The sequence below is a fragment of the Equus caballus genome, chromosome 11 (genome assembly GCF_041296265.1).
Source record: "Equus caballus isolate H_3958 breed thoroughbred chromosome 11, TB-T2T, whole genome shotgun sequence".
NCBI classification, from domain to species: domain Eukaryota; kingdom Metazoa; phylum Chordata; class Mammalia; order Perissodactyla; family Equidae; genus Equus; species Equus caballus.
The window spans coordinates 41231323-41253009 of record NC_091694.1 but is presented as its reverse complement, the minus strand read 5'-3'; the positions used below and the strand labels follow the sequence as shown (position 1 = coordinate 41253009).

The 21687-nt window shown below is 37.0% G+C and overlaps 1 protein-coding gene across 23 annotated transcripts in view; it reads left to right on the top strand.

Annotated features, from left to right (window-relative positions):
• NF1 (neurofibromin 1) overlaps nucleotides 1–21687 on the top strand; it is a 240382-nt gene that overhangs the window by 101874 nt on the left and 116821 nt on the right. For 12 of the 23 annotated variants that reach the window (XM_023653059.2, XM_070226403.1, XM_070226417.1 and 9 more), the window contains 15 exons: nucleotides 4398–4477; nucleotides 6019–6142; nucleotides 7559–7720; nucleotides 9054–9303; nucleotides 9838–9911; nucleotides 10136–10219; nucleotides 14119–14559; nucleotides 14951–15090; nucleotides 15338–15460; nucleotides 16203–16286; nucleotides 17014–17130; nucleotides 17711–17892; nucleotides 18012–18223; nucleotides 20911–21072; nucleotides 21208–21311. In XM_023653059.2, coding sequence (XP_023508827.1) covers nucleotides 4398–4477; nucleotides 6019–6142; nucleotides 7559–7720; nucleotides 9054–9303; nucleotides 9838–9911; nucleotides 10136–10219; nucleotides 14119–14559; nucleotides 14951–15090; nucleotides 15338–15460; nucleotides 16203–16286; nucleotides 17014–17130; nucleotides 17711–17892; nucleotides 18012–18223; nucleotides 20911–21072; nucleotides 21208–21311 — 2339 coding nt within the window. The remainder of the gene's footprint in view (nucleotides 1–4397; nucleotides 4478–6018; nucleotides 6143–7558; nucleotides 7721–9053; nucleotides 9304–9837; nucleotides 9912–10135; nucleotides 10220–14118; nucleotides 14560–14950; nucleotides 15091–15337; nucleotides 15461–16202; nucleotides 16287–17013; nucleotides 17131–17710; nucleotides 17893–18011; nucleotides 18224–20910; nucleotides 21073–21207; nucleotides 21312–21687) is intronic. The other 11 variants (XM_070226406.1, XM_070226404.1, XM_070226410.1 and 8 more) reach the window with 2 other exon arrangements.

Sequence of the window (21687 nt, the reverse complement as noted above, 5' to 3'; positions counted from 1 at the left end):
GGACATTTGTGATTGTTTCTGCTTTGGGGCTATTGTGAACAATGCTGCTATGAAAATTTGTGTAAGAGTTTTTGTGTGGCTACCTCTTAGGTATATAGATAGCTAGAAGTGGAATTGCTGGGTCTGGTAACTCTGCTTAACTTGTTGAGGAGCTGCCAAACTGTTTTCCAAAGTGACTGCGTCCTTTTATATTCCCACCGGCAATGTATGAGGGTTCTGGTATCTCCATATCCTTGCTAACACTTGACATCTGTCTTTTTGATTATAGCCATCCTAGTGGGTATGAATACAGTTGACTTTTTTTAAAAATTATTTTTCTTTTGACTACTTGATAAATATGGTTTTAATTTAAATCAATTTTATTGAGGTTAATTTACATATAATAAAATTATATAGATTTAGAATATTTCTAATCACTCCAGAAAGTTTCCCTGTATCTTTTGCAGTCAGTGTCCCTGCTCTCTGTCCCAGAGACCACTGCTCTGATTTCTATCACTATAGATTAGTTTTGCCAGTTCTATAAGTTCAAATGAACTTTATGAACTATAGACTATGTAGTCCTTTTGTCTGGCTTCCTTCACTCAGCAAGGTTTTGAGATTCATCCATGTTGTTGCATGTGTTAGTTCCTTTTTAAAAATTGTTAATAAGTATTCCATTGATGATTATATCACAGTTTACTCACCCGATAATGGCCACTTAGATGAACATATCCATCACTGCTGAAAGTTGTCTTGTGCTCCTTTGTGTTCCCTCCCTCCCTCTCTCCCCTTATTGCCACCTGCCTGCTCCCCTGCTGTCTCTGCAACCACGGCTCTTCTTTCTGTTACTATAGATACAGATATAGTTTGCATTTTATATAAATGGAATTATAAAGTATATACTCTTTTTGTCTGTCTTCTTTAACTCAGCATGATTATCATGACGTTCATCTATATTGTTGCATGTATCAATAGTTTGTTCCTTTTAATAAAATGTGTTCTTTTTTACTGCTGGATAGTGTTTCATTTTGTGGGTATACCACAATTTGTTTATCCATTTACCTGTTGATGGATCATTGTGTTGTTTCTAGTTTTTGGCTATTACAAATAAAACTTCTAGGAACGTGTATGTACAAATCTATGTGTAGACGTATGCTTTCATTTCTCTTAGATAAATACCTAGCAGTGCAAAAATCTTACTGTGGTCTTTATAAGATACACAGCTTAAATACAAGGACACTGGAAGGTAGATAGTACAAGGACAGGAAAATATGCCATATGAACAGTAACCCAAGAAAGTGGAGTAATATACACATACAGAGTTTAAAGCAAGAAGCATTACTGGAAATAAACAGCGATATCTCATTATTACAAAGGGGTCCAGTCCATCTGGAAAATAAAAGTCTATTTGAACCTAATAACAAAGCTTCAAAACATATGAAGCAAAATAAAAAAGAAAGCTTCAAAATATATAAAGTGAAAGGAGAGAGAAAAATCCAGTTGTGGTAGGATACTTGAGCACACTTTTCTCAGCATCTGATAGAGTAAACAAGCCAAAAAAGATAGTAAGGATAGAAGATTTGCATAACATGATTATCAAATTTGACCTCTTTGACATAGATAGAGCACTACACTCAATACACTTTCTTTTCAAGTGTACATGGAACATTCAGTATATCCTAAGCATGGAGTGAGTCTCAACACATTCTAAAGGATTGAAATAATTCAGAATTTTTGTGTGTGACTATAGTAGAATTAAGCTAGAAATCAGTAACAAAAACTTTCTGAAGTATAAAATGACTATACTGTGTTTTTATTCATACTCTGTTAGTAGGAATGTAAATTAGTACAACCACCATTAAAAATAGTTTTGCGGGGGGCCGGCCCAGTTGCGTAGTGGTGAAGTTCACATGCTCTGCTTCGGTGGCCTGGGGTTTGCAGGTTTGGATCCTGGGTGTGGACTTAGCACCACTTGTCAAGCCTTGTTGTGGTGGCATCCTACATAAAATAGAGGAAGACTGGCACAGATGTTAGCTCAGCGACAATCTTCCTCAAGCAAAAAGAGGAAGATTGGCAACAAATGTTAGCTCAGGTCCAATCTTCCTCACACATACAAAAAATAAAATAGTTTGGCAAAATCTACAAAAGCTAACCATATGACCTAGCAGTTCCACTCCTAGGTGCGTATCCAACAGAAATGCATATGTATATTTACCAAAAGACACATACAAAAATGGTAATAACAGCATAATTTGTAATAGCCCAGAACACTGGAAACAACTCAAATGTATCAACAGTAGAATAGATAATTTTGATTGTATTCATTCCACTAATTACAACAATGAAGAAAGAATGATCCACTGCTAAGTGCAAAGTATGGATGAATCTCACAGACATAATATTGATTGAAGACAGCCAAACGCAATAGAGAATATGCTGTATGATTCCCTTTATTTAAGTAAGAAACAGGCAAAAGTAATCTGTCGTGATAGAAGTCAGAACAGTAGCTACCTTTATCAAGGGCTGATGACCACAAGGGAATGTGAAAAAGGCAGAAGTGTTGAGAAAAGAAGTGGTGTTGAGAATGTTGATCTGGGTAACGGTTACATTGGGTATATACATTTGTGAAAATCCGTTGAGCTCTCTACTTAAGATTTGCTACTTTATTATTTATACTGTATGCTTCATTTTACTGGAAAGATTTCAGCACTCATTGTTACACTCATTGCTCATATTTTTGTACACTGCTATTGGTCCTATAAATTGGTACATTCCTTGCATTCTTTTTGGAAGGCTATTTGACAGTATTTGGCAGGAGCTGTACGAATATCCTTTTTTTTTGGTCCAAATAGTTCCATTCTGTAATTTTTTGATTCTATTAATGCAATTCAAAAGGAAAAAGCTACACATATATTCTATGGCTCTTATTTATAACCAGAGAATATTAGGAGAATTTAAAATATTCACTATTAAGAGAATGGATGAGTATTCAGTGACAAGACAATGATATTTCAACTTTGTGAACTGTTAAACATGCGTTAAAACATATGCAGTTCACATAGCAATACAGAAAAATATTTATGAAGTGTCAGATGAGTATACTCTGTTTACAGCCTTGTTAAAATATATGTGGAAAATTAAAAAATGGAAGAGCACATGAAAAGGAAAACAATCATTAAGATAGGGAAAAGGCTAATACATTTCCTGTCAATATTTTAAAAAATGTTTTTTCAAACAAAAATATAGAAAATTTGCCACTTAAAGTGTCAGTAAATTATACTAAATTTTTGCACAAGTGATGAAATTGAATGTAAATTTGTACTGTTTTTTCTTGATATGAAAGTTATAAACTATATAATTTTTAAAGATTCTCACAATGAATTGCAGTTTTCACTAAATATCTAAAAGTAATTACAGTAAAAGTGTGTGGAATAAGATAAACGTTATAAGTCTTGGAGTTATGAAGCGGTTCAGGGTTCGATATCTGCATACCTTTTCCTAATCTGAGGCAGATTATCAGCGCAGCTGTTTGCAGTTTATGCGTTTGATTTGGTTTTAAGAGAAGAAGAAATCAGTTCTCATTATTTGTTCCAAACAGCGTTTCATTGAGGTTTTAATAAAAAGCTTTAAAGGGGAGTAAAGAATCGCCAAATATGCTGACCAAGGACTGAGAGGAATGTGTGGAGCTCACCAGGGCGCCTCTTGGGGGGAAGCATGTGGAAACGGAGTTAGGGTACGGTCAGTTTGAAGGAAGAGTGTAGTTTTATTTTTTATGTCTTTGATAGCTTTAATTTGTTTAATAATAGTATTTTTGTATGTTAGTTGTATATTTTAAATAAATTATTTAATTCCTGTTAATATTCTGTGGGCCGAATTCCAATTTCAATTCTATGGCCAATTGAAATGTTTTAGGGTGAATAATATGCTACGAAATTCAAAGTCTACTTTGCTTCCCTCTCTCATTTTTGAAAAACAGTCTGTCTTTTCTGTTCTAAAAGAATTCATGGCAAGCAAGATAACTTCTACTTTATCTTTTGGCCTAGAAGTATTGTCGTGTGTGTTAATTTTGGCGAGCTCTCTTTACCTGGGGATTAATGTTGTGTCCCATAGAGTTCTTTGATACTTAGTGAAATTGTTTTGTGTCTTAAAGCGATTTTTGCATGTATAGATTCCTATTCTGAATTCATCAGTCATTTAACTTTATGCATGTAAAGTAATAATGATAGGAACAGCGTAGCTTCCTTCTCTATATATTATCTCCTAGAGATTTGAGTTCATCAGAGTTTTCCTCTTTTGCCTTATGCTGTATATTGAGGCTACCATTAAGTAGCTCAATTTGTTAGCATTTGTAAAATAAATCCTCCAGTGTTAAGCTTACAAAAACTTGTTAAGTCTTCTCTCTCTCTCTTACAATTCAGGCTCTGCTGGTGCTTCATCAGTTAGACAGCATCGATTTGTGGAATCCTGATGCTCCTGTGGAAACATTTTGGGAAATTAGGTATATGTACTTTTATTTTGTAATTCTATTTAAGATTTTATTTCGTATTTAATTTTTGTCTTTAAATATTAACTCTGTGGTACTTGGTTCATTGTCAAACTTTATTCACTTATACCTTCAGAGGTTTAGATTTTATTTGACTTGAAATTATTAATTAGACTATTTCTTGTTTTAACTGTAAGAACAGTGTCACAGCAATTTAGAAAATAAATTTTTACAAATTGTGCTAAATTTTATTACCCAACCATAAGTACTGTTATTTGCTGTAGTCCCTTCTGTTTCAGATTTCTGTGTAGTTACAACTGTGTTTTAAGTTGATTTTTAAAGTTATAAGCTTAGAGTGTTAAAATTTTGTCAGTATTTTATTTCAGTTTTTTAACTTTGATCTTTTATAAATTTTCCGTAATACCTGTGTTTTTGATGAATAGATTAATAATGAATATATGCTTAGAAGGCAAAAATATATACAGAATTTTATGATTTATTTCCTAGGTTGTATAGATTCTTACCTTTTAATGAGCACAAAGGCAACGCATTGAGGAAAATGTACATGTGTAAGCCTCAGGTTTTGTCATTGTCTTATCACAAGAGTGGGTGTACTAAGTCACTTGGTGGCTGAGTTAGCTCCCAGACTCTAGAGCAGTGCTCTCCTATAGTAACGTGAGCCACGTATGTAATGTAAAATTTTCTAGTTGCCACGTTAAAAAGTAAAAAAGAAACAGGTAAAATTAATTTTAATAATATATTTTTCAACCCACTGTATATATCTAGAATATTATTTCAACGTGTAATCAATGTAAAAGTTATTAATGAGATATTTTACATTCTTTTTTTCATGAAGTCTTCGAAATTTGGTGTTTATTTCACACTTTCGGCACATCTCACTTTGGACAAGCCATGTGCTGTCAGTGCTGGGCAGTCGCGTGTGGCTGGCTGGTGGCCGCCCTGTTGGACAGTGCAGCTCTAGAGTAGGGGTCAGCAAACTTGGCCTCTGAAGGGCCAGGTAGTAAATATTTTAGGCTTTGTGGGTCAAATAGTCTCTATCATCACTATTCATCCTGCCATTGGAGCAGGAAGGCCGCCAAAGACAATATGTAAAGGAATGGGGGTGGCTGTGTTCCACAACAATTTGTTTACAAAAGCACATGCTGGGCTGGATTTGGCCTGTAGGCAGTTGTTCGCAGACCCTTGTTCGAGAGCACTGGGTTTACATACAGTCTATGCTGTGCACGTGGTCTGTCATTTTTTCTAGTCCTCTGCAAGGATGAGATGCATGGATGAAACAGTTGGGAGTTTGAGGAATAGGGGGCTTAGAAGTACTTGCTTTTTTTCTTTTTTTTCTTATATAATCTGAGACTTATTTCCTTTGATTATCGTGCTGTTAACATTTTGATAACCATTTCTGTAAAACAAATCCTAGAAGGAAAAATAAAATCCAAACTTGTGTCCATTATGAGAGAATGCCCTTCTTATGTACTGATTATATCTGTTTAGGTTAATTATTGACAAAACTGGTAACAATGAACTTTATGTCACTGCAGCTCACAAATGCTTTTTTACATCTGCAAGAAGTTAACTAGCCAGCAAATGCTTAGTAGCACAGAAATTCTCAAATGGTTGCGGGAAATTTTGATCTGCAGGAATAAATTTCTTCTTAAAAATAAGGTAAGCAAAATGACATCTTTAGAAATGGAAGAATATTTGGAATGGTAATGGAAAGAGATATAAGGAAGTGTTTATTAGCCAGATTTAGTCCTATCTCAAGTCTTTCCTCCTACAAAGTCCTCAAGGGAAATATATGTGCAGAGGACTATGGCTGACAAATCAACATTTTAAAAATTATTCTGCAGCTTTGGCCTTAAAAGCTGCAATCCTTATAAATTCGAGTTGAGTTAAGCAGGACCCTATGGGGCATGCCTCAGAGGAGACGGGGCTGCTATAGCCAAAGTAGATTGAGGAGAATATTCTGTCTTCAAGTTCATATATAAGACTTGGATGCTATGGCTAGGCTAGTCCAGAGAATATTATCTATCAAGAGGCTGAGAGGAAGAGGTTGAGGGTCCTCAGTCTAGGTTTATTTATATTCCTACTGTAAAGCTTTCACCTCTTGAAAATATCAAGAATTTTCTTCCTTATGGTCATGTGAAAAGTTTTGATTCTGAACTATTGAAGCGTGGTGATGAGGTTTGGGAGGATAGAGAAGAACCTTAAATTTCTTTTAACATAAAGTTTCTATAATGACTCAATTAAAAATTCTATTATGGCATAGTTTTAGGAGTACTTGATTCATGAATTTTTGTTCATGTCTAGAATCATAGCTTCAAGAAATCTTAAATGTATCAGACTCATATGCTTTTCAGCATACCTTCCGCATATGCTTTTCAGGGTACCATGCAGCTTGGTAAATTTTCTTTGTTTAGAAATAGGCTACTGGTGAGTTGGGTTTATTCACATCTGGCTTATTTTAGTGTGTTAATACAGTGGAATTTGGCATTGTTTCAAAGATAAGAGATTAGACTTCAGAGTTTCATGCCCTTGCCTGTGGTATAATTGTCCAGGGAACAAGCATTAGTAATCCAGTAATGAATCTGTAGTTCTCCGGTCAGTAAAGTCACTCTTGTAACATACTTGGCCTATATAGGAGTGTTAATTACTGGTCCAAAGGAACTTAATCTGAGAAGAGTCAACTTCTGATTATCCTGACATGGTGTGGGATAAAATCTTATGAGAGAAAATCTTTTGTCATTTATAATCGACTGAGAAGTACATTATATTTTTCATACAGTAGATTTATGTTGTTGACATTTTACTTGTGCCCATGTTAGATCCAGAAGTGTTAATTTACATTTCTAGAATCTGTTGTTTCTGATGAGTTGAAGAGTGGGAAGCTGAGAATTTTCAAAGACATTGAGCAAATATTACTTGTACTACTGGGTTTCTAGTGAAGGTTCCTCAAGGTGAGGGATAGGAGTTGGGAGGGCAGTTTTCCAGCATAGTCTCAAACAGAAGACAAGTCATATTAAGTATTTATTTCTTTTGGTGATCAGTGCTTTGGAAAGGCTTACGTGTTTTTCTTTCTAGCAGGCAGATAGGAGTTCCTGTCACTTTCTCTTCCTTTATGGGGTAGGATGTGATGTTCCTTCCAGTGGAAATACCAGTCAAATGTCCATGGATCATGAAGAGTTATTACGTACTTATACTCCTGGAGCCTCTCTCCGGAAGGGAAAAGGAAACTCATCCATGGTAGACAGCTTCTTTTGTAGTTCTCCTGTGTCGTCATCTGTGCTCTGTATTTTTTTCTGAATGAACCTTGGTAAATTTCAACTAGGTAATAGAACGTGGTAAAGGACTGCTTAGATGAACCTCAGGCAAGTTCCTAGCATCGCTGTGACTCAGTTCCTCAACTTTAAAATGGAGATAGTAATAATTCCTGCCACAGAATTGGTGTGAGGATTGAATGAGATCATTTGTAAACAGCATTGAGTATTTGACACTTAGAATTTTTTTTTTGCTTTTTCTCCCCAAAGTCCCCCAGTACATACTTGTATATTTTAGTTGTGGATTCTTCTAGTTGTGGCATGTGGGACACCACCTCAGCATGGCTGGATAAGTGGTGCCATGTCCGCACCCAGGATCCAAACAGGCGACACCCTGGGCCACTGAAGCGGAGCACGAGAACCTAACCACTTGGCCACGGGGCGGCCCCTGATAGCTATAATTATTATAAACCTCTACCCCATAAGAGAGACCATTCCTACCCTAGAAGTTTAAACGTTGTACCAACTAACAAAAGTACAGAGTTACTGGAAGGAGAACATTTTGCTTGATGTTACAGATGAGTGTTTCTGTGGGTTTTGTTTGTGTGCAGAGTTCCTTTTACAAATAGATCATACAAGTGAAAATATCAAATCATTACAGAAGAGTTTCTTTTCCTGATCAAAGTTTTTTTTAACCTTAATTTTCAATATAACCTTCTGTTGAACAAAATAACTAAGCACTGTGGTGTTTACTATTGTATACTTTGCCTGCAGAATTTCATTTGTTTTGGAAATGAGGATTTCTCTATTTCACATTTTGGGAATATGTAATCCAGAATCAAGTATATCTTCTACAGCAATGTTTAGTTCTTGTTTGTGCCCTCATTTCAGTCAGTGCTGCAGTGTACTTATTTTATTTCTTCCCTGCAGTAGGTAGATAGAATTTCCTGTTCCTTCCTCTTCCTGTGTCGTTCATAGTTGACTGGGAAGTGCATTGTCTTTTTCATCCAGCAGATTTATGTTGTGAGTGTTTTACTTGCGTCCATGTTAGACTTAATCTACATTTCTGGAATCTGGAATAGAATAATGTATATTCGATTTGAAATTGGATAGATGATAGCGTTATGTTGGTCCAAATAATCTCATTTCTCCTTCAGACAAGATATTTTGGGGTTTGAAAATTTCTATCATGATTAAAGGGGAAAGCTCTTGTGGGTTAATGTATACAGATAAGTATGGTACACAGTTTGTTGCATTGTGGGGTTTTGTAAATAAATTACCTAAGTTGCACATATGTGCCTCCCACCTCTGACTCCCAGGATAGTGCGGCAGGGTGCAGTGGAACGCCGCCGATATGCCGGCAAGCCCAGACCAAACTGGAAGTGGCCCTGTACATGTTTCTGTGGAGCCCTGACACCGAAGCTGTTCTGGTTGCCATGTCCTGTTTCCGCCACCTCTGTGAGGAAGCGGATATCCGGTGTGGGGTGGACGAAGTATCGGTGCACAACTTCTTGCCGAACTATAACACATTCATGGAATTTGCGTCTGTCAGCAATATGATGTCAACAGGTAAATGTGGATTTTTTTTCGCTCAGTCTGCCTTGCATGACATGACATCTGATTGTGCTAGGAATGTAGGAATGTATTAAAGATTAGTACTGCTTTGTAAGTTTACAGGGCTAATTCCAATAGCTCACCTGAAAACCCTTTCCACACAAGGTAGGGTGAAAATAAATAGCGTTTGAAAGAAATTAACTTCTCCCTGAGTTTTAATAGGCTGTACATTTGTTTAAAACTAGCAGTATAAATTGCTCTCAGTTGTAGATTATATAATTTGCTCTGCCTGAATTGTGTATAGTGAAGTTTTAAACACATTGGCATGTGTTTTGAGTAAATATTGGTGGGAATAGCTATTTTATGCTGTGGACCTTGTGGAGTTCAAGTTAAACACCTTTTCTGTGAGGCTGTTACAGTGGTGCTCAGCTTTTTCATTTGCAGCGTTCATTCCCCTCCTACTCTGCCTTTGGGTTGGTCTTGCCAGGTCCTCTGCTGGGATGCAGGGCTCTGAGTGCAATAAGTTGATTTGCTGTTGTCTTTGCTTAGGAAGAGCAGCACTTCAGAAAAGAGTGATGGCACTACTGAGGCGCATTGAACATCCCACTGCAGGAAACACTGAGGTATGCCCCTAGGAGCAGAAAAACAGCCCTCCCAGGCCCCCACCCTCAGTTTTAGAAGCCTCGTATTATGTGTATGTGACCAGGAATAGCTTTGGAAGCAAATGTGAGATGTGCACGTCTTACAAGTAGGATAATATACACCAAGCTTGAGACCTGTCTATTACTGATTAATTTTTACCTCTAGGTTTAAAGTTGCTTTCAAATGGTAATTGCTTTCATTTTAGGCTTGGGAAGATACACATGCAAAGTGGGAACAAGCTACAAAACTAATCCTCAACTATCCAAAAGCCAAAATGGAAGATGGCCAGGTGAGTTTGTAAAGTTGATTTTTTTCTGTTATTGATCTGGTAAACATGTACTTCAATTCAGTAATCTTTTGTGAGTCACTCTTAGTATAACAAGTAGATAGTTGTCTTAAGACTGATATTTAGTTCTGGTTCATCTAAACCTGCACTGACTAATATGGTAGCTACCAGCCACATGTGACTACTTAAATTAAAATTGAACTATAATAAAATTAAATATGATTAAAATTCAGTTTTGAGTCACACAGTAGCTACATTTTAAGGACTCCCGGGCCATGTGTGGCAGTGAGCTGCTCTGTTGGGCCGCACAGATATAAAATGTCCCCATCACTGCAGAAGTTCTGGACAGCACCGAGCTGGAGATGATGTGTGGTAGAGGCTATTCCTTTACTCTCTTTCTCTCTCTCCATCAGAGTATTTCACAGAAGTCCCAGGAAGGGGGCAATAGAGGTGGAGAAAAATAAATGGAAATTGAAACACAATACATTTTACTATTAGGCATTCTCATTAAGGGATCTGGTGGGCAGAAGACCAAACCCATAGGTTAAATGAAATTTAAAAATTTGGGCGTTTCATTCATCAACTATTATCATTGATTACCCCAGAAATTAACAGTTGATATTTGTGTATATTTGATTTTTAGTGGCCTTATTGCTCTCGTTATTATGTGTTTTATAAAAATTGGTTAATGTCCTATTGCTTTTTTCTCATCATGCTTAATTAGAACAAGAAAAAAGTTATGTTTTTGTGAAGCAAAAATGTGTACCCAATATCGTTATTTGGAGAGGACATGTGACTTTAGAAGGAAAGTTTTTTTTTGTAACTGTTTTGTAACTGTATTGATATATAATTCACATATCATACAATTCACCCATTTAAAATGTACAGTTCAGTGGTTTTTAGTATATTCACACATTTGTGCAACTATCACCACAACTGAAAACAACCACATACCTTTAGCTATCATTCCTAACCTCTTGCTTTCCCTGTTCTCGCCCAGCCCTGGGCAACCACTGCTCTACTTTCTGTCTCTGTAGACTTGCCTATTCTGGACATTTCACAGAAATGGAATCATGCAATATGTGATTTTTTTGTGACTGGTTTCTTTTACTTGACATAATGTCTGCAAGGTTCATTCATATGAATCAAAGCTTTTTAAAAGAAATTTGACATTTTGGGTTGATTATATTAGTCTATGACATATATATATTAGCGGCTCTTAAGAAATGTATATAATAATGTTAAGTTTAGATTTTAAATTTAAAAGGTTTTTCTTTTTGCTGAGGAAGATTTGCCCTGAGCTAACATTTGTGCCAATCTTCCTCTATTTTGTGTGTGGGTTGCTGCCACAGCATGGCTGCTGGCAAGTGGTATAGCTCTGTGTCTGGGTCGCTGACACAGAGCGTGCCAAACTTAGCCACTAGGCCATGGGGCTAGCCCCTAAGAAAGATTTTTAAAATATTTTTCACATAGTTTTTTCCTTCTTATTGAATTATACATACAAAAACATGTATAAATCTAAGTGACAGTTCACAGTATTAGAAGGTGAACATACCTGTGCAACCTGCACCCACATCAAGAAATAAATCATTACGAGTGTCCTAGAAGCCTTCAGTGTGCCTCCTCCAGTCCCTGACAGCCCAAGAATGACTGCTGTCCTGACTGTCAAATGCAACAGTTTTCCTGTATTTAAAGTTTATATGAACGGAATCATAGAGAGATGCTCTCTTATGTCTGGCTTCTTTCACTCGACATTAGGTTTGTGAGATTCATCCACACTGTTCTGTGCAGTTGTGGTTCACTCATTGTTATTGCTATATAGGATTTCATTCAATAAACAGTCCACAATTTAATTTTCCTTTCTACTCTTTTTTGGCATTGGATTGCTATACAGAGAGTAGTTATTTTAAATAGGGCTGCTGTGAACATCCTGGAATGTGTCTTTCGGTGACCATCTGCATGTATTTCTGTGAGGCCCACACTTAGCAGTGGAATTTCTTATTTCCGCTGGGTATATTGCTGTATAATAAAGATGCAGAGGAACTCTGTTTAGATCACTGAGCCTTAGCTGCTAGTGCATTATTCCCTAATGTTTGAATTAACATTGATGCCAAGTACAATGTTCAGTATGAACACTTGGCTCAAGAGCTGAGACCAGATTAAGGAGATGTCTAAATGGTATTGGATCCAAATCCTTGACAAGTGAAGGAAATAAGTCAGATATATACCAACTACAGCGTTTCAACTGTGCTGCAGCCCAAATGCAGCCAATATACTGAGTACTCAGTCACCCTTCCACTGCCAAAAAGTTCAAAATCACATGGCACTGTTTGATAATCTCAATAGGTGAATTTTGTCCAAATATGTGCTGTTTACCACATTGTTTATAAGCCAGTTTGCAAATTCTTTTGCAATGGACATTTCTGTGTTGTCTCTGATACCAATGATTCACACATCATTGAAGGTGTGAAGTTGATTCTTTATCTCACTTGATCTAGCCAATCTCATAGTCAAAGTAAGTGACATAAAGTACTAAAATGCAAGATCAAGGCTTTTTTTGTTTTTTAGATTGGCACCTGAGCTAACATCTGTTGCCAATCTTTTTTTTGTCTTTTTCCTTCTTCTTCTTCCCCAAAGCCCCCTGGCACATAGTTGTACACTCTAGTTGTGAGTGCCTCTGGTTGTGCTTTGTGGGACGCTGCTCCAGCACAGCTCCATGAGTGGTGCCATGTCCATGCCCAGGATCCGAACTGGGGACACCCCGGCCACTGAAGCAGAGCGCTCGAACCTAACCACTCGGCCGTGGGGCCAGCCCCTTGGCTTTCTTTATCAAAGCATAACATTGTATTCAGTGGTTCTTTCACTGTGCTCCCTATTGTGAGCCATGTTGCAAGCCGCACTGTGTCTTAACTCCTCATCAGAGAGTTTGCATAAATATCTGATAGCATAGGTCCTAAAAGGGGTAATGTGCTACATGACAGCAGGGATATGTAGCCATATTCTAAGATTAGACACAACTCTAATAAATTCATGTGCTGTAAGAAATCACGATGTTTCAGGAGTTCTGTGTTCAAAGCAATCCTTCATGAGAGAAAGGCCATTTTTCCCACAAAACAAGCATGCATAATGAAGAAATTCAATGGTACTTTTACGTCATTCATATCACAGAATGCCCCTAATATGTTGCTTTCTTGGGTTGATATATCCTCTATAGTAGGATGAGTATTATACCTGAAAGCAGTATGTAATGGAAATTAAATTTGAAAAATTTTTGCCACACATCTCTACCCCATAAACTAAAAGGATCACAACTCTTTGAAGATTCCTCCTCAGTCAGATTACAAATTCTTGTAGAGTCTGATTTTTGTCTTTCTGTAAACTTCCTTCATTACACTCTGTTTCTGTCTTCAGTGGTTCTTCCGCTTGATTACTCTCATTCGCTGTGTGTGAAATGTATATTAATAGTAGTACAATGTTTACAAAGCTGGCCTCAGAGCACTTGGACTTGGTTGATCACTCAGTTAATAAGTGAACACACTACTTGGTTAAAAATCTCCACATGCTTATGTTTCTTGAAGCAGCACAGACGTTGCCTCTGTGTCTAGGAATTAATATAAGCAAGTCTTATGAGAGTACGTTTCTTTCTAAGCAAGAGTCCATCACTCCCTTTATATCTGATACATGTCCGTGTTTATCACTACCCTCAATTCTGTAACACTCAACTGTCCTCCAGCAGTAGGGTACCTTGATGTGACTAGAAATGGTGGAGTGAAGACTTGGATTTTTTAAATGTAAAAAATGTTCTTTTGTCATGAAAGAAATATTGGATAAAAAGTAATTTTTCAAATCTCTCAAACCAGTTTAGGTTGAATTCATGCTTTCCATAAAAATTTTGTGTTTAGGCTGCTGAAAGCCTTCATAAGACCATTGTTAAGAGGCGAATGTCTCATGTGAGTGGAGGAGGATCCATAGATTTGTCTGACACGGACTCCCTTCAGGAATGGATCAACATGACCGGCTTCCTCTGTGCCCTTGGGGGAGTGTGCCTGCAGCAGAGAAGCAATTCTGGCCTGGCAACCTATAGCCCACCCATGGGCCCAGTCAGTGAACGCAAGGGTTCCATGATTTCAGTGATGTCCTCAGAGGGAAATGCAGACACACCTGTCAGCAAATTTATGGATCGGCTGCTATCCTTAATGGTGTGTAACCATGAGAAAGTGGGACTTCAAATACGCACCAACGTTAAGGATCTGGTGGGTTTAGAATTGAGTCCTGCTCTTTATCCAATGCTGTTTAACAAATTGAAGAACACCATCAGCAAGTTTTTTGACTCCCAAGGACAGGTAAAGTGTTCTTTCCTTTATTTTTCACCCTTTCTTATGAATAGAGTGATCTGTTTGAAATAATGAAACCTTTTTCTTTTAGATGATGTAATTAGATACTGGCATGAACATTCACTCACAATTTTTTAAAAAATAGGCGAAACATTTCAGAAAGGAGAATCATCTAATGTAGGGATCAGTTTGCTTTTCAGGAACTCTAGTGTATGAGTATGCTTTTGTTTATGAATGTCTCAGGTATGGATATGAGTGTCTGAGTGTATGTATGTGCCTGTTTGGATATATGCCTGTGGGTGCATTTCTGCACATGTATAACATTTAGATCAGGCAACTGCATCTCTCTCTGATGTGTCTGCTGTGCATTGATCCCAAAGTATATTTTTTCTTTGTATAGGTTTTATTGACTGACACCAATACTCAATTTGTAGAGCAAACCATAGCTATAATGAAGAACTTACTAGATAATCATACTGAAGGCAGCTCCGAACATCTGGGGCAAGCTAGCATTGAAACGATGATGTTAAATCTGGTCAGGTAAGCATTCTACTGAAATGTAGCAGAAACACATTGGTATTTGTAGTTATTAGTGAAATAGTTTGCCAACCTTTTCTTTATTGCACCCAAATTAGAGTGTGACAATAAGGTAGCCAGAAGTTACGTATATTCTCATATAAATAAAATAGTTACATTTAATCATTGTACTTAGTGATTAAACCATTTGGAAAACCTTCTCTTTTGTTTATATCTGATCATTTTTTTGAATGTTTCTGTGTCTAAATAGATATGTTCGTGTACTTGGGAACATGGTCCATGCAATTCAAATAAAAACGAAACTGTGTCAGCTAGTCGAGGTAATGATGGCAAGAAGAGATGACCTCTCATTTTGTCAAGAGATGAAATTTAGGTGAGTTCTCAAAAGAGCAAAGTAGTAGGGTCTTATAAACATTATGTTAAATGAAGTACGGAAAAATAGTAGATCCCTGATTATCGTGAGAAGGGGGGGAGGTGTAAAGGAACCTTTTACGTATGTGTTTTTCTTTGCATGTCTTTTCAAATTTCCTTAAGCTTTGTGCCCATGACAGTGCTCCTTTTTTCTAAAATTCTACTATATTTGACCTAAGAATTTGATCCTAAGGTTTGATTCAAACTGATACCATAACTAGGGGCTGATGTGGAGGATCAGTATCCAAGTTCCCCATGTTCGCGCCCTTCTGACTGTTAGATCTGTGATAGTAGTATCTCTCTTATAAAATTGTCGTGTCACCTGGGTGATTTGACACTTTATTTGTGCTATTAAAACATCTTATATGGGGCCAGCCCTGTGGCCAAGTGGTTAAGTTTGCACGCTCCGCTTCGGTGGCCCAGGGTTTCGCTGATTTGGATCCTGGGCGTGGACATGGCACTGCTCATTAGGCCATGTTGAGGTGGCATCCCACGTGCCACAACTAGAAGGACCCACAACTAAAATATACAACTATGTACTTGGGGGATTTGGGGAGAAAAAGCAGAAAAAAAAAAGAAGATTGGCAACAGTTGTTAGCTCAGATGCCAATCTTAAAAAAAAACCAAAATCTTACATGGCTAAAGGTGTACGTATGACTTTAAAAAAATTGTTTGCTATTTTCCTTTTCTCTCCCATTCTGTAGGAATAAGATGGTAGAATATCTGACAGATTGGGTTATGGGAACATCAAACCAAGCAGCAGATGATGATGTAAAATGTCTTACAAGGTAAAAAAAGAGAATGACCTTTAAATATTAGTAGGTTTACTCCAGGCATTAGTACTACTTCATTATAGCTATGATATGTGTATTTTATGTGTATTAAAATTGTCTTTTTGGATATCAAGCTTTTGCATTTGAATTATATAAAGATATTAATCTTTATTTTTCTCTCTTTAACTGAAAGAGTTTTATTAAAAAATGTGTGAGAGAGAGAAAGTGTTATGTATAGAAATTCAGTGTTATCTATTTAGGAAAGAGATTCGACAGTTATTGGAAAATAAGGTATGTAAAGCCTTAGACTGTATTTTTTTTATGATTAGATTAAGGTATTATTTGAAGAACTTAATTGTTTTAAGTCTTTCTAAAAAGTAATTGTTTGCTCTAGTCATAAATACTTATTGCTACATAACAGAAAATAATTAAACACTATGAACTACATAGTAAGCATTCACGTATGTTTCTTTGGCCAGGCTTGGTTTATAGTGCACGCCTTTGATCTGGGGTAGTCGTTTTGCCAAGATCACTTTGTAGAAAGTTACTGTCGCCCTCTCCCCACCTTGAAATGTTTTGCATTCTAGGGTCTGCATATTAACTCAGATCATTTAGGTTGTCCTAATAATTTGTTTCATGAAGTAGTTCCTAAAGTTTGTGTCTGTCAGGAAGAAGTTTATTTGAGGGGAAGGTGGAATGGAAGAACTTGAAAGACTGAAGGTCTTCACATTTTTTTCTTCAGAGATCTGGACCAGGCAAGCATGGAAGCAGTAGTTTCACTCCTGGCTGGTCTCCCGCTGCAGCCTGAGGAAGGAGATGGTGTGGAACTCATGGAAGCCAAGTCACAGCTATTTCTTAAGTAAGTTTCAGTCACCAAGCAAAAAACAAAGCCCCACACACAACAAAGCAAAGAAAGTGTAACCAAAGAGGCAAATGATCGTATTTAGGAAATGGACCTCATTGCTTTGGCATTATGCCATCGGCGGCTATCTCATAAAGTGCAACACATGCATGATGTCATATTCCCTATGACAGAACTGGGATAGGAAAACAACTGTGTTTTGTGGTTTTTAAAGAAAGTAATCGTATCATTGAAGTTTATTGGCAATAAAACTCAGTTCATCTCATTAAGTCATTTAAAATGGCATTGTCTAAACTATTTGGACCACTAATTTCATATGCTAAACATTAAAAGTGATGCATTTGCCAGGGAAGATTGCATCTATTTGGTGCTTATGTCGTGAGATGTGTACTGGGATTTGTCAGGATAAAACCATATTCAACATAGCACACTTGATAATGAGCCATGCTGGCTGACTACCCCAAGCCTGGAGAGAAGCAGATACCCAGAGCCGCTCATGTGATGCATATGTGATGATTTCAGAATGTCTGGTTGATGTGGCATTCACTTTGTAAGGGTCAATCTTTTTATTTCTCAGGTATTTCACATTGTTTATGAACCTTTTGAATGACTGTAGTGAAGTTGAAGATGAAAATGCACAAACAGGTGGCAGGAAGCGTGGCATGTCTCGGAGGCTGGCCTCACTGAGGCACTGCACAGTCCTTGCAATGTCAAACTTACTTAACGCTAACGTGGACAGTGGCCTCATGCACTCCATAGGTGAGATAAAATGAAAGCATCATGCAGAAATTTAAAATCTAGAGAACTGGCATGTAAGACAAGTAAAATTCCTTCAACAAGGCCATGTTAGTAAACTTGCATCTGTCTATTCATATCAGGTTTAGGTTATCACAAAGATCTCCAGACAAGAGCTACATTTATGGAAGTTCTGACAAAAATCCTCCAACAAGGCACAGAATTTGACACACTTGCAGAAACGGTGTTGGCAGATCGGTTTGAGAGGCTGGTGGAGTTGGTCACAATGATGGGTGATCAGGGAGAGCTCCCTATAGCCATGGCTCTGGCCAATGTGGTCCCTTGTTCTCAGTGGGTAAGTTCATTGAGTAAGTGGGGGAGAAGAGTGTGTGGCACAAGGCAGATGCTTCAGATTTCATTTGTTCAATGAATGTTTATCGAATGAATTTCTAAAACTTTAGAGCTGGAAGAAACCTCAGGTATTATTTGAGTGTTTTTTGGCTGTGGGGAAGTGGTTGGAGTTCTAGCCCTCACTAGTATTCATAAGTTTGAGGACCTTTTTCCTCATACTTAAAGTAAAACTCGAACTCCTTACCTGTCCCATTGAAAAATTTCATTTAAACATTGATAAAAAGAAAATTAAAAGCACTGATCTGACCTGGTGCCTTCATATCTTAAATGAGACAATTAGGGTTAAACCTCATGTTTAGTTAGTAATGTCAGAACTAAAACCCAAAGCTTGTGCCTGTTTGCTACCTCCAGTTCACAGTTCTTTTTTCTGTAACACGTTGTACAATTTTCAAAAAACCTAAGTGCTCTATTTGCATTTGAAATTATGTTGCTTGTTTTAAACCCTGAAGATATAATATGGTACTGGCCTCTTAAAAAATTTTCCTAAAATCATGGTAATTCTTAATAATATATGTTAAACATTTGAGAAGCATTATCCCTTTCCATGTTAAAAAAACTATTTAGTCTGTATTGTACCAAAAATGACTTCAGTTTGGTAAGTTATAACTAATAAAGTAATCTGTCATTGCCTGTAGATTTGTTTCTGCTTAAAAGCTGTAGGATCTTACTTCTCATACGTAAAGTAAAACTGAAACTCCTTACCCTGACCTATGAGGCTCTGCCCAACCTGGGCCTCGCCGCCTTTCTGACATCATCTTATGCCATTTTCCTTCTTGTTCACCAAACTTAAGCCACGCAGCCGTCGAACATGTGAGGCTCAATTCCACTCAGAGCGCGCTGGTCGCCGCTGCTGCCATGGCCTGCAGTGCTGCTTCCCTGGTTTCTTAAATGGCCGACTTCTTGTTATTCAAGCTTCAGTTCAAGTGTAGCTTTCTTAGTGAGGTCTTTTCTGGCCATCCACTCAAAACCACACCCACAGTCATTCTATCACATTGCCTTGTATTTTGTTTGCAGCATTTGTTCACTCTGTGAAATTATCTTGTTTCTTTGATTAGTTGTTCTCATTCCACCAGAATGTGAGCTCCATGAGAGCAGAGACCTGGTCTGTCTTGTTCACTGTTGCAGTTCCACTTCTTGAAGTAGAGCCTGGCGCATAATAAGGACTCAGTAAATAATTGTTTAATGAATGATGATGGGATCCTACTGTAGCTGAGGAGTTGGAAAAAGGAAATTATTGAAATCCTCTTGAAGCCTAATATTAGTTCACAAATCTTCATATGTTTTGAAAATGGGTATTCTGAATTACTTTTTCAGTACCTACTTATAGTCAAGCACTAAAAGTTATCAGTAATTTTCTTAGTAAAAAGGAATCAGTTAAGTCCAAGAAGCTTTAATTCATTTGTTTTCTTTCAGTAAATTGTTTCCAATGAGTTTTATATTAAATGCCTTTTTTTAGGACTTTTATATTAGGCTAGCTCTATTAGAGCTGTATCTAAAGAAGGACAAAATACAAGAGAACTTTTTAAAAATTTAATTCTATTTTGTAAATTTTAAATTCTGTTGCTTAAAGTTTTTAGAATTTTGTGGGGGAAGAATTAGAGTGGGGAAAAAACATTTCGCACAGTAGTCTAAAAATAGTTTTATTTTGTAACTGAATTATGTCTCATAATTATACTTGACTTTAAGATGGAGGATAGAATTTTTATATCTAGTCAAATACGTATTATGTAACTGTAAGGAGTATGACAGAATATTGGATCTTCTTTGGCTTCTAGATTATCTGTGGTTAGGATTGTTAAATTTTTCCTTTTCTCAAGTATCAGATTATTATAATCCTGGGACCAGGCAAGAATTAGAAGAGCTATGGGCCATGATCCTGGCCTATGTTTTCACTGCTTGCAGGTTGGGGCGTTTTTTTTATGGCTACCCATGTTCTCTCTAAATCTCTTTGCAGCTTGTGTGGTTAAATGGTGATTTACTATCCCATAGTTTTTCTTGAATGTACCAAAACACACTTCACTATGGGGAATAATGAGGGTTATCATAGAGTTTCTAGATGGGGATTAGCTGCCCACCTCTGCTTTGTATGTAAATCTTGCTAATCTCTTGGTTCTGAATGCAAAGCCCAGGTCTTTTTCTGAATTTCTGTAAATCCTGTAGTCTTTCCATTTTTGTCATTTCTCTGCCTAGCACATGTTCATTGTTCACTGAGTTTCCATCACTATATGAGAAGAGAGTAGAGCTCTTGTGGTCACCAGTCTTGTTCCTGCACACTGATTTTCTAAGAAAATGATTTCTGCGTATCATACTGAACCCTTTGCCATCATCTTCTATTTCTACTCTTTTATTTGTCATGTAATTTGAGTTGAAACCTGGATTTTTTCTGTCTCCCTAGTAAAGCTTAGGCATCTCTTACCTTTCTTCAGTGAATCCTTAGAATTAACAGCTACTGTAGGCGTATAGGAATAGTTATCTATCATAGACAAATGTACATAGATAGATCCCAGGGAAAAATTAGTCACCATTTACCTTGATTCAGCAGGTGGTTATCAACTTTGGATTTGCCTTTCACTTTCCTGCTTAAGAAAAAATGGAATTGTTCACAGTAACACAATTTTGTTTTGTTCTCAGGATGAACTAGCTCGAGTTCTAGTGACTCTCTTTGATTCTCGGCATTTACTCTACCAACTGCTCTGGAACATGTTTTCTAAGGAAGTAGAATTGGCAGACTCCATGCAGACTCTTTTCCGAGGCAACAGCTTAGCCAGTAAAATAATGACCTTCTGTTTCAAGGTTTGTATCCATTCATCTTTTTGTGCGGAGGTATGTCAGACAATGATTATGTACAAATGTACAGAGCAGAACATCTTCTTTAATGCAAGATATTTGGAGCAAGCATAATAAATTCTTCCTGGTGTATTTTTTTAGGTATATGGTGCTACCTACCTACAAAAACTCCTGGATCCTTTGTTACGAATTGTGATCACATCCTCTGATTGGCAACATGTTAGCTTTGAAGTGGATCCTACCAGGTTTGTCATCTTCTCATCTGTAATTGCTCTCCATTTTTTGACTACCACTACATGGGGCAAGGCCCTTACAATTTCTCCCTTTGATTCTTAAAATTAGTCTTTAATTATAAAAGTCACACACAAATATATTTTTCTTAAAAAAAAAATTACAAATGTCATTAAAGATGTCTTTGACTACTGCCTCTAGAGACATAGCACTGTTACTAGTTTAGTCTGTTATTCTGTTCTTTTTCAGTACATTTGCATATACATATGTTTAGTTGAAGAAACTGTATATTATAATGTGAGTGCTTAATATAAATGGTAACATCGTATACATGGTTTTGCAACTTAATTTTTTTAATTTAATCCTATGTCTTAGATCTTTCTATGCCAA